The sequence below is a fragment of the Myiozetetes cayanensis genome, unplaced genomic scaffold, assembly GCF_022539395.1.
Source record: "Myiozetetes cayanensis isolate MyiCay16 unplaced genomic scaffold, myiCay2020 scf1, whole genome shotgun sequence".
In the NCBI taxonomy this organism is placed as follows: Eukaryota; Metazoa; Chordata; class Aves; order Passeriformes; family Tyrannidae; genus Myiozetetes; species Myiozetetes cayanensis.
Window position 1 is genome coordinate 142624973 of NW_026086604.1, and position 11701 is coordinate 142636673.

At 42.0% G+C, this 11701-nt stretch overlaps 1 protein-coding gene across 1 annotated transcript in view; it reads right to left on the reverse strand.

Annotated features, from left to right (window-relative positions):
- UBE3C (ubiquitin protein ligase E3C) overlaps positions 1-9371 on the reverse strand; it is a 72042-nt gene extending 62671 nt beyond the window's left edge. Inside the window, exon 1 of the mRNA XM_050322636.1 lies at positions 9205-9371. Coding sequence (XP_050178593.1) covers positions 9205-9270 — 66 coding nt within the window. The 5' untranslated portion in view covers positions 9271-9371. The remainder of the gene's footprint in view (positions 1-9204) is intronic.
- Between the last annotated feature and the right edge of the window lie 2330 nt (positions 9372-11701).

Here is an 11701-nt window from a genome sequence, read left to right on the forward strand (position 1 = left end):
ATTACAACATACCAAGAAAGCTTTCTCTGCAAGAATCTCTTACTGGATGGTTCTGTGTAATTTTCAAGAAAATATAAAAAATAATTCAATTTTGATGAAGAGCATTCAGCTCCCACTGCAAACAAGAGCTGAAAGTACCATGGCACCTTCCCAAATCCAGACTAAAACACACAATAGATTTATGGAAAGTATTTTCTTTTTTTGCCAGTGCGACACATATAATGACTTCCTTTTTCTCCCTATGCCCTTATTAGCCTAGAGAAGTTGAGAACTAAAACACACTCAAGCTGAAAATGTGTTATATTTGAATACATAAAAATCAATTTGAAGTTGGCAAACAAATGTTTATAAAATACTGAACCACATCCGAAACAACTGTGCTGGAACACTTTCAATGTCTACCAGCAGTTACAGAAACTGAGGGCAAAAGTCTTCTGCGTTTCTTTTTAGCTGATCCAGAGGAAGCAAAGTCACAATTCTCTTAGTTTCTTCAGGATAGCAAATACTCGTAACACAGACCACTGAGAGAGTGAAAAACACAGATTAAAAAAAGGAATTTGAAGTCGGGTTTGTATCTCAGACCATTTACTGGAGCAAGCCTAAGGAAAAAATCCCACAAGAAGGTTAACCATATTTTCCTCTAAAGATGGTATTTCTGGCCAAAGACACCACTAACTGCAGCTATTGCACTCTAAAGACAGGGTTTTTTCCATGTGTTAAACCCAGCATAAACAAATCATAACAAAATCCATACATGAGATGATGTATCTCCACTCAAGCAGCAGGAAAGGCACCAGATCTGCTTGGCAACATGAGGCAAGAGTGTCTGACCTCACACACACACAGAAAAGATAAAATAACCTACTAAACTAAGAAATAGCTTCAGGACTTTCTCAACAGCTGATACCCAAGGCAATAAAGTTGTTAGTAAAATGTCCCTATTTAGAAGTGATCGTTCTGCAGCAGCACGAGGTAAAGAGAGAACTGAAAGAAAAAGCAGAACAAGGTACAGAGAAAGGAAAACAAATTCTGGCAAGTAAGTGGAGAAGAGAGTGGTACAAAACACCCCAAACAAACCCAGTAAATGCAGGTGATTGGTAGATAAAGGAAAATAAGTGGCCAGAGGGTTTATCAGAAACAAATAGTTTTAAAGCATTTGAAGAACAAGGGAAATATAACAGGGCAGGATATTCTCACTGAGTGCATCACCAGCTTTGCACTGATCAGGAACTGGGGCTCTTTGAAGAAAGCACTCTTTAAAACAACCCACTCTTAAAAACAACAAAAGTTCAAGTTTTCCATCAGTCACACACTTGCTTTGAGCACTTGTAAGGAAGAACACCAAGTTGTTAAAGTATAAATTAAATACAATAAAGGAACTGTCCTAAGACAATAAAATATTCAGGTAAGTAAATCCCACCTTTAAAGAACTATTATGGGTCAAATATATATGGGTCAAATACCATTGTTCTTGTCCACAAGACACACACATATCTCAACTATAGATAAAGATTATATTTAAATTAAATCCAAGAGAAATATATCTCCTTTGGAGTTTATTAAACCACACTGGAATACAGTGTCTCTTGGAAATTAAGAAGTAACAGTACATGTGCAACAGAAAACAAAGCTGTTGTGGGAAAGAGATAAGAAGAACTATGAAACAATCTTCTTCACCTACAAGGGGCATTCTAACAAAATTATTTCTTCTGACAGCTAACTGCACAGTCTGCTCTGAAATCTTCCCTCAATTCCCCCTTAACAACCAGTACAATGGAAAAGAGCCAAACTCAGTAGCTGTTGCTCTGTGACTGGCTGTGAATGACAACAGCGTTGAGGTGAGCGGGGCACGTTTGACAACTCCCATCCGACCAGTCACTGACTGCTGCCGGCTACGGCCGCTGCTCCAGCACCTCTTCCTGCTGTCAACAGCCAGAGCTCCTCGTGGAAGAAAATGGTCTGACACAAGTCCCAAAGATCACACCCAGCTCACTCCTACTCCCCATCAGCCTTGCCTCGCTCCTGTGATGGTCACGCCATCTTCCTTCTTCACCTGCCAGACCGGCAGATGACAGGTACGGAGTCTACATCAGGTTTGGAGTCTACATCAGGTACCTACCTATCAAGGCAGGCATGCAGACAATTTAGTGTAAACGAAGCGTGAGCTTGCCTTGACTCCTTCAACCTTAATTCAAAAGGAGTGAAAAGCCACTTAATAAATCACAGTCCTGACACTTTTTATGATGTCTTCTTCATTCAGGAGCTTGTCCTCCCCAGTGCAGAGCAGGGAATACACTGTTGGTGACTTTCAGGCAACGTTTAGTGCATTTCTAGCTGTCCCTTTCCCACCTGCTGCTTTGTCCAACAGAAGGTACTGGTAAAGACAACCAACCTCAGGTACTCCCACACAAGGTTCAGGACCATGAAAAGCCCAATTTGAGAAATTTTCTATACCAAATATGTGAGGCGTCACACAAAGAAACAAGAAACTAGAGAAACAGTATGTGACAGCAAAACACAATGTGGGATTACAGATGCTGACTCAAAGGTTAAGACAGAAGGGGAAAAGAAGTGAAAACAAGGAAGCAGATGGAAGATAGTATACAGAAAAGGAAAACTTGTGACTGCCACAAAAGAAATGTTAAGTAACATTTGAAATGTTACTTTGCACATCAGGACAGAACTGCTACCTACCCTACTATTCATCACCACAAAGTTCAGAGTGGCACCACTGCTGTAACAGCAGCTGATGAGAACAATCACATATGTAACAATGTCAATGTCAGTGCTACAAACACACCAATTCAATTCATAATGAAAAAAAGTTGAACTAAAACTGTTTTCCTTGTTTTGCTGAAACACACTCTTTGTTTGCAAAAACACATTTACAGAACTCTTTGTTTTTACATATCCTAGACAAAGACTGAGTAAGGTGCACAAATATACCAGTTATTCTTTTTGTCCTGCATTTTAGCACTTTGCCTTGAGAGGGATAAACTTTCAACCCTCTTGGCTTAAAGTACAGGTTCAGAAAAACAAAATGTATACATAATTAAATCTTTTCAAACAGTTCTGGCATTCGTTGACTTTTAAAATCTGAAATTGAACAATTCTGGACAGCCATGTTAATCAAGCAAATAAACAGCTCCAAGGAAATAAATTTAAAACCTAAATATGCCAAATACAAAGATGAAACTGAGTAATTATTTTCAGGTATTGGCTATGCACTGAGCATATTTTAAAAAAAAATTAATAACACATTGAAGCAAAAAATATTAATAAGCAGTTGATATTTATTTGTAACAACCAGAATTTATTTTAGTTAATTAGTTGAGAATGCTTTCTATTTACCATTACGATAGATCATGCAAAGTACAAGGCATGACTTTTTACGAAATTTACTTGGAAAAACAAATAAGCACTTGATCTTTTAATTTTTGGGGACAATTATAAAAACTTTTATGGTTTTTATCTACAAAATGAGGAACATGAATTTATTTTGAACCACATAACAAAAAGTAACAACTCCCAAAGTAAATGAAGTGACCTGAGCAATTTATGAAATAAAATTCCTTTCAACACAAGTATTTAATATGTCAAACAAATTTTTAGAGAACAAATCTAGACACCGGGAGATGCTCCCCACCTTCTCAACAATGTTTCTATTTCCCAAAATTATTTTAGACAAGATAAACTCCAATTGGTTTTTTTCTGAATAGTAAAAGAAATTTGCACTTTAGGAGACTTAAAATGTCTTCAACTGGACCTCAACAATTTAAATTCCATCAAACATGCCTGAGTAAAAGATGCTCAGCAGCTTGAAGCATTCTGCTTTGAAACAGTTTGTGACTCTCCCTAATCATGAGGTAATTAACCAGATATAAGTTTATATGTAGAGAGGACCATCTTCCAGAAGAAGATGTTTTGAACTACACCCAGCAGGAGGCATTTGGCCAGGGACAGCCTGGCCTCACCAGAATAATTGGCACAGTGCTTGCTAGAAAACATCTCAGCATCTTGGCTGAAATTTTACTGTAGGATGTTGGGAGGATCTGGAACCACTTCTATCGTGGTACCTAAAAAACCACACACAGTGGAACCAGGATTTGACTGGAGGCTCCAGAGGCCAACTGAAATGCAAACAAGTTGTTTTTACATTTATACTCAGTTCATCTCTCTTAGGGTTTTCAAGGTGTACATTGGACATGTAGTTGTAGTTGAGTGACTTCTATTGGGAAGTGCCCCTGCCCATGACAAGGGGGTTGGAACTCGGTGATCTTTAAGGTCCCTTCCAACCCAAACCATTCTATGACTTTTCATCTTCTCAGCAAAGAGCAGAGAAAAATTGTATTTATAAAACCAGAAATTTTAGTTTTGGATATGAAAAAATAACACATAACTGAAAATAGCAGTACAATCACTGCTGTCAGCTAACTACAACTGCATCTTTGGTAGCTTCCTTTCAAATGAGAAGAATTTAAAATGAGAGGAAAAAAATCCCCAAGAATCTAATATGCATTAACTATATAGTTTCCTACTGTCACAGTCATTGTTTTATAACATGATCATCTCCTCATACTACCACAGCACAGATATGAGATTCAAAGAGCGTTTCAAGACTTAGGCTTTGACAATTCCATGTTCTTGACATGTTCTGACTCAGAACGAGGTCAATACCTGCATAAGGATCTACACCATGTGCTTTGAGGGACAAAGGTTTTTAGGGAGCAAAGCAGTGCAATTCTTTCCCACCATTCAAAAATCAATCAGTGAATTTGTAACTGTAGTCTAGAATTCCTGCACTGTAAATCACTAGCATCATTTCAGTTCCATTGTGACATGGCGTAGGTTCAAATAAGTTATTACAAAATACTAATTCTTCCTTCCTGAAATTATTAACAATTTTCCTCAGTCAGTAAGAGAGAAACAAAACTGGTTTTTAACTTCGCCCCATTGTTTATACCCTATAGACATCTACCATGATAAGCAATCCCAACCTTGGCAGATCTCTCCATACCCTGGCAATCTTACAGCCTACTGGTTTTAAAACATTTTTATTCCATGAGAAGCTACTTCATGTGTAGAATATAGACAAGAAAGAGCAAACAAGGTACTTCTGGAGATGTACCTCTGCACTTCAGCTGAGAGTGGGGGAAAATACACAGGAATCTAATGCTTAGTGTTACGCCACTAGTTTAAGAAAGTGCGTCAGTAGCTACTAGAATAAAATATAAACAAACTTCGTAAATTGAAGAGGTTTGATTATTAAAAATGTTCATATTTTAAAATACAGATGGAGTCATCACTATTTGCTCATTAGTAAGCTTCCATGTGTTTCACCAAAAAAAACCCCAAAAATAAAAAAAACCAAACTCAATGAAGTTGGTTTCACTTTCAAGACAGTGCTAACTCATCTCTATTACAAATTCTGAAAAAGGAGGTTTTTTCAAAATCATCCCATAATGTATTATAATTTAAAAATCCTCTATTTTAAACAGTCTTGGAATTTATAAAAGCATGGTTTAGATATCTCAAGTGATACCATAAATTTGTCTTATTAATATTCTTTTAACCCTTTTTTCTGTTACAGACCTACAAGATGTCATTAAATACATTTCACAACGTACCCAAATGATGTGGAACTACAGAGCCTCTTGAATATCCCTTGGGGATCCCCTGCATGGATGCACTAAAGGACTGCTGCCTCAACGCTGATAAAATTAATAAAGGAACAATAAGTTTGACTGTACCAAATCAATTGGTTAAACCAATTTTGCTCTATGGCACCAAAAGTCCAAGTTCATGGTAAAACCAGTGAAACCTGCCAGCTGCCACCAGAAGGCACAGTGACACTCCCCCTGCAGAAATATGTTTACTACACGGGACACAAAGGATGGGCTGGGAACCACCCAGGTGAAGGATCATCTGTTCCAGTGCCCTGCACAGTTGGGTTGGGTTGGGTTTGTCCAACCTGAACTGCACCCCAAGCCAACTCCTCAGGCACAGCTCCCTGTGTGCCTAACACACCACAGACACTCAGCAGCCACAGCCTCTTAGGCACCAATTACTGTCCTGGACAAAAGGTCCATTAGTAATTCAAGACATTCCTGTATTGAACTCCAATAATAGTATTCACTTTTGGGAACTACTTGACTTCAGAAGTAAAACAATATGTTTTGCCAGTTATAATGAACCTCAATCTCAAATTATCTTTTGAAGAGCCTCATAAAGCAGAGAACCGTGTTTTGATGACGACAATAAGCCACCCTAAAAATGAAAGTAAATTAATAACAAAAGAACAACTAAAATTAACTTATCACATGGTAAATAAAACATAGTATCTACACCCTCAAATATATATATTTATATACACACAACAGTTCAAACAGTCCAAATGAATCAGCAGATTCTTGAAAATAAGTATGGAGGGAAATGTCCAAACACTGGCAATAGCACCTGTATTTTCACATTTATGCACCATGCAATATAATGCTACAATAATATTCTTAAAGAATCATGCACAAGGATAGTCATTTTGAGAATATTAATTTTCAACCCAGGACTAAAACAAAAACAAGTGATACTTAAAAACTACTTTTCTTGGCAAAACATTTGGACGGACCATCACAACACACATGAACACAGGATGTAAACAGTGGAAAACAGATCTGAAGCTCTGGATCTGTAATTCAAAAATGCCATAAAAGTTAGTGATGAGAAGCCACACTAGATTCAGTACCTCTCTAACTGCCACAGTGCCACAGGCCCTCAGTTATATTTTTAATCCTTGTGCCTATACTGACAGAATTTACTGACATCAGTCCCTTCTGAGGCCTAAGGAAACACCACGAACACACGTGGGGGTGTCAGCTGGGTGTCAACAGGTGTGAGCCATGACCAACAGAGTTACTGTTTGCAGCTGAAGTCACACCAGCAAAGCCACACTTCCAATGCTCAGTTTTGCTGATCACTGTTCTGGTGTAGTTGTATTCAAATCACACCCCACTGGCACCTTTAGCACTGACTGGCTCCTCAAAGGGGTGGCACTGCTTCGTGCTGGGAGGGGTTTGCTAATGCAGGTGTACCACTGCAAAACCAATTTGGGAAACTTCCCCAAATTGGGCAGAGAGTTTTCCTCAGTTTTAAGCAGCCTGCATACAGATGCCACCATTATTTCCGAGTTGTGCTTTATTCCAGCAAAGGAATCACAGCAGGCAGCACTAAGTATCCAGCCAACCACCAAAAGCCTGGCAGAGCTGCAGGGTTGGAACTATTAACTGGATCTTTCCAAAATTATACCACATTTGGAAGGGGGCAAGTGAGTTTGTCAAAGATCTGGGGGGTTTTAGCATGTGGACAAAAAGCTGAAGGGAAACATTTTACAATTCGGCCTTCTGTGAAAATGAAGCCTGTAGTAAGAGAAACATGATCACAGGGAGCCAATCTCTGCTGCAGGATGTTTTAATAAAAGCTCAGGTAACCTGCACTTTAGAAGTAATTTTTAGTACAGTTTAAGTAAATTATTTCACTAGTACTGTACATAGTTTCTGAAAAAAAGCAGCTATTTCAAGGGCACGATGTCCTTACAACCGTGATGCCCAGAGCTGCATGTGACTGATTTGCATTGATGCAGCACAAGCACTTCAGCGAACCAATGTAAAATCATGAAATCTGTGGACCAGTCAGTATCAATCTGATCATGGAATACAACCTCTGTATTGCAGATTAAAGGTTATGCACCAATTTCAGTTTCCAATCCTTTACCTTTTAATATATGCCCTTGGAAATTTATACCTCTATAACATTAATCCATTTGTCCCATACAATTACAATAGGCTTAATTCTGATGAATTTTCATAATCAATAAATGTAAAAGATGACCTTATGACAGTTGTTTACTTCCGTAGAAAGCAACGTTTTCAGGAAGAAACACTATGAGCAAGTTGGTGTCAAAGGTTGCAAAGTACCTAAAGCGTACAGCTGAGGACCAGGGTGTGTTCTGCCAATTCCTACTTCAGTTGGGGAATATTTATGGCATTTTGACTCATATAGTGCCACCGTATGGAGCCTAATGAACAGAAATGTCATAAGATAAACAGAAGATGAATCAGAGGAAAAGCTACACAATTGAAATACAATTTTGTTACACATTCTCTTTGTGTTAAGACAATATACCAAAATGCAAACTTCACTGTGATTTTCATATCACATAATGCAGGATTTTAGCCCGCTTCCTCACTGTACTGCCAAACGTCAAAAGTTTCCAAGAACCAAACTCACTTATAGGGCACAATAACAAAAATTTAAGACTTGTTTTCACTCCATTAAAATTCAAAATTACTAACGAAAACACTCATTACCGTCCCGCGCAGTCATCTCCAAAGACAACATGGGGATCTTTATTTTCACACTGAATTGAAGTGACCCCTACAGATCAGGCAACTTCTAAAAACACTTGGTCCTTCCTCGGTCCTGTGCCCTTCAGTGCTTGACTAAACATATGACTACCCTGTCCAATCAGCAAGGTCCAAATAAACCATCCCGCTCCTTTTCCATCAATAAATACCAGGAGATCCAATAGTCTGGTACAGCTGACAATTAACTGCTGCTCACCCTGCACACGACAGAACTGACTGAACGTAAACTTGACGGAGACCAACCCGGCAGCCCCGGCTCACGTGGATGAACCTCCCCCAGCAATTCCAGCGGATCTCGGGTTATGTGAGGCTGTGTGTGTGTGTCCCACATCCCTCCAGCCCGGCGGCTCAGCGCCAGACATTCTCTCCGGAGGGAAATGACAGGAGTCCTTGCCCCCCTGGAAGACCTGGAGACCGGCTGCTCGGGAGGTGCCACCGGCCACGACACCCCGGATCGATCGCCCCGCGGGTGGGGGGACGAGCCAAGGAGACATTTCCTCGCTTCCCACAATTCTCACCACACTACGAGCCTGCGATGGTTTGTGTGTGTGCGTGCGTGCGTGTGGCCTGATTATACAAAAAAAAAAAAAATAAAATTGTAACACAGAGCCGGGGAGATCGGAGATAAACACATCATCGGGAGGGGAGGGTTTTTTCCCCCCTCTATTAAACCTTAGTCATCGCCGCTGCCGCTGCTGAAGGCCCGACGGCAAAAACACCGACAGCACAGGGCGGGGGGGCGAGGGAACCGACACAGACACAGAGACGGGCGGGCGCCGCTCCTTACCTTCCTACTCGCTCCTCCGAGGGACACCTTGGGCCTTGTTTTGAAATCCCCTTCAAAGCTGAACATGTTTACAGCTTATCCCATGGGGAGCGGGGCCCGGCCGGCCGGCAGGGCCGAGCGGAGGGGCCGCACGAACCCCCCGGGCTGGCGCCCCGCGGCCCGCCCGCCCCCGCGGGGCTGCTCCCCCGTCCCCCGCCTTCCCCCCTTCCCCGCGGCCTTCGTTATCCCGGTCGCCCCCTTCCTGACCGGCGGAGGCGGCTGAGCGTAGTGGGAGGAGGGAGCAGGAGGAGGAGGGAGCGGAGGAGGGGGCAGAGGGAGCGCTCCCGCCGGCCGTGCAGAGAAGATGGCGGCCGCCCGCCGCCCGCCGGGCGCGCTCCCGACACACGGCCGCGCCCGCCGCCCCGCCCCCGGCCCGCTCGGCCCTCGGCGCGGCCGGGGTGTCCCGGCTGCGGGAGCCCCACACGGTCTTCCCCCTTCCCGCTGTCCTCGGGAGCTTTGTGGGGACGTGCAGGGGCGGTTGGAGCCGGGCTGGGCTGCTGTGCCGCATCCTGCCCGGCGAGAACGGAGCTGAGAGTCCAGCCCAGCTTTGGCCAGGACTGCCTTCCTCGGTGTCAGTGTGCTGTGATAATGTGCTTACTACACACACACACTATATCTATGTATATAGATATAGTTTTATAATTGATACATGTGGTAGGGTAAGCATATCACAGAATCACAGAATTAGCTTGGAAAAGACCCCTGAGACCATCGAGTCCAACCTATGACTGAACATCTCATGAACTAGACCATGGCACTGAGTACCACATCCAGTCTTTCCTTAAACACCTCCAAGGACAGTGACTCCACCATCTCCCTGGGCAGCCCATTCCAATGTCTAATCACCCCTTCTGTGAAGAAATTCCTCCTAACTTGCGACCTGAACATCCCCTGGCACAGCTTGAGAGTATGTCCTCTCTCATCCTGTCGCTGGTTGCCTGAGAGAAGGGACTGACCCCCACCCGGCTACAACCTCCTTCCAGGTAGTTGTGCAGAGCGATACAGCTCAGCCCTGAGCCTTCTCTTCTCCAGGAAGAGATGGGCATATGATGGACATTGCCCCACTGCAAAAACTTCATGACCAGTGTGAAGACTGAACACTTGAACACACCAGTACAGGCTTTCATGTTTACACAGATGTGAAAAATACGCTCAAAAAAGTGCAAGTGGGCTGCCCACAGGATTGGGACCTCAACAGATGATGAAGAGTGGGAAGTGAGAAAGGCTGTAAAGTAAAAGGAGTGGACCTGAATAGTGAAACCACACCTGAGGCTCCTTTACATTTCTTGGCCTGTTCTCCATTTTTCAGTGCAGTGGCTACATCCTTCCAAATCCAGAGGTGATACAGACAACAGCAATAACAAAAAGTAGTTATTCTGTCTGCCAAATCCAGCTTTCATTTCCGTCAGTGGAAATTCGATTGAGACCTAACTCGTGAATTCTCACATTGGCGTATCACAACAAACAAATGGCCAGGATCCATGTTTAGGAGAGGATGTCTGTGCTTTGCAGCTGTTCATACCAAGAGCTCAGTGCTGTTTAACTACTGCCAAGATGACTGACAAATAAAATATTTCTTGAGATTTCTTTGGATTTGGATGATTCAGAAGAGTTTAAGTTTTAAAATTTCAGACTTTTCATAAGGGAACAAGTGCTTAGCAAGAGTAAACACTAGCCCAGCGTTTGCCCAGATAACATAGTCTCAGTATAAGCAAGCCAGGCCTCCTTAAATACTGTTTACGAATGCAGATGGGGTGCAGGATATTGTGAAATACAACGTCAAATGTTTGTTCATAGTTTCAACACATTGCATTGCTGATGAAACATCCCACCGCTCTATGTGACAGTGAGTAGCAAGCTTTATTCCAAACATGACAGAATTCTTTTTGATTGGACTTAAGCCTTGATAAACTTTGTAAGTCTCATACAGAAAAGGACTAGTGTAGGTGTCCCTAGTAGGTAGTTAACTCGGTCATTTTCATTAGCACAGAAGCAATCTATGAGGTCATGAGTTGGATAGTTTTTGTCAGTAGCAAAGCCAGCTTAGGGATGCAGTCCCTCCTCAGTGAATTTATGGAAACATAAAAGACATTGTAAAGGTGTTTTATTTTACATATATATATTTTTAGGACAAAAGTCAGAAAACTCTGTGTCACTTAGTCAAAAAGTCAGAGTGGAGAATGATATCCTCAGGGAACAGCAAGAACAGGGTCTAGGAATACTGCTCTTGTATGAATGCTATGTTACCAACCACCTGCCTCACCTGCTGCAATGAAGTTAGCTCCATTTGCAGCTTCCCATCTTCCTTATCTTCTTATTGCACATTCCACCAGATTTTTGTGTTCTCCTAGTCATGGTTCTCTGGCCTATGATTGTACCTTTTTTTGCCTCTGCAGGCATATGTACACACTGCTCCCAGGTACAGATGGTCTGCAGAAGTCCCATCAATTATCAGATG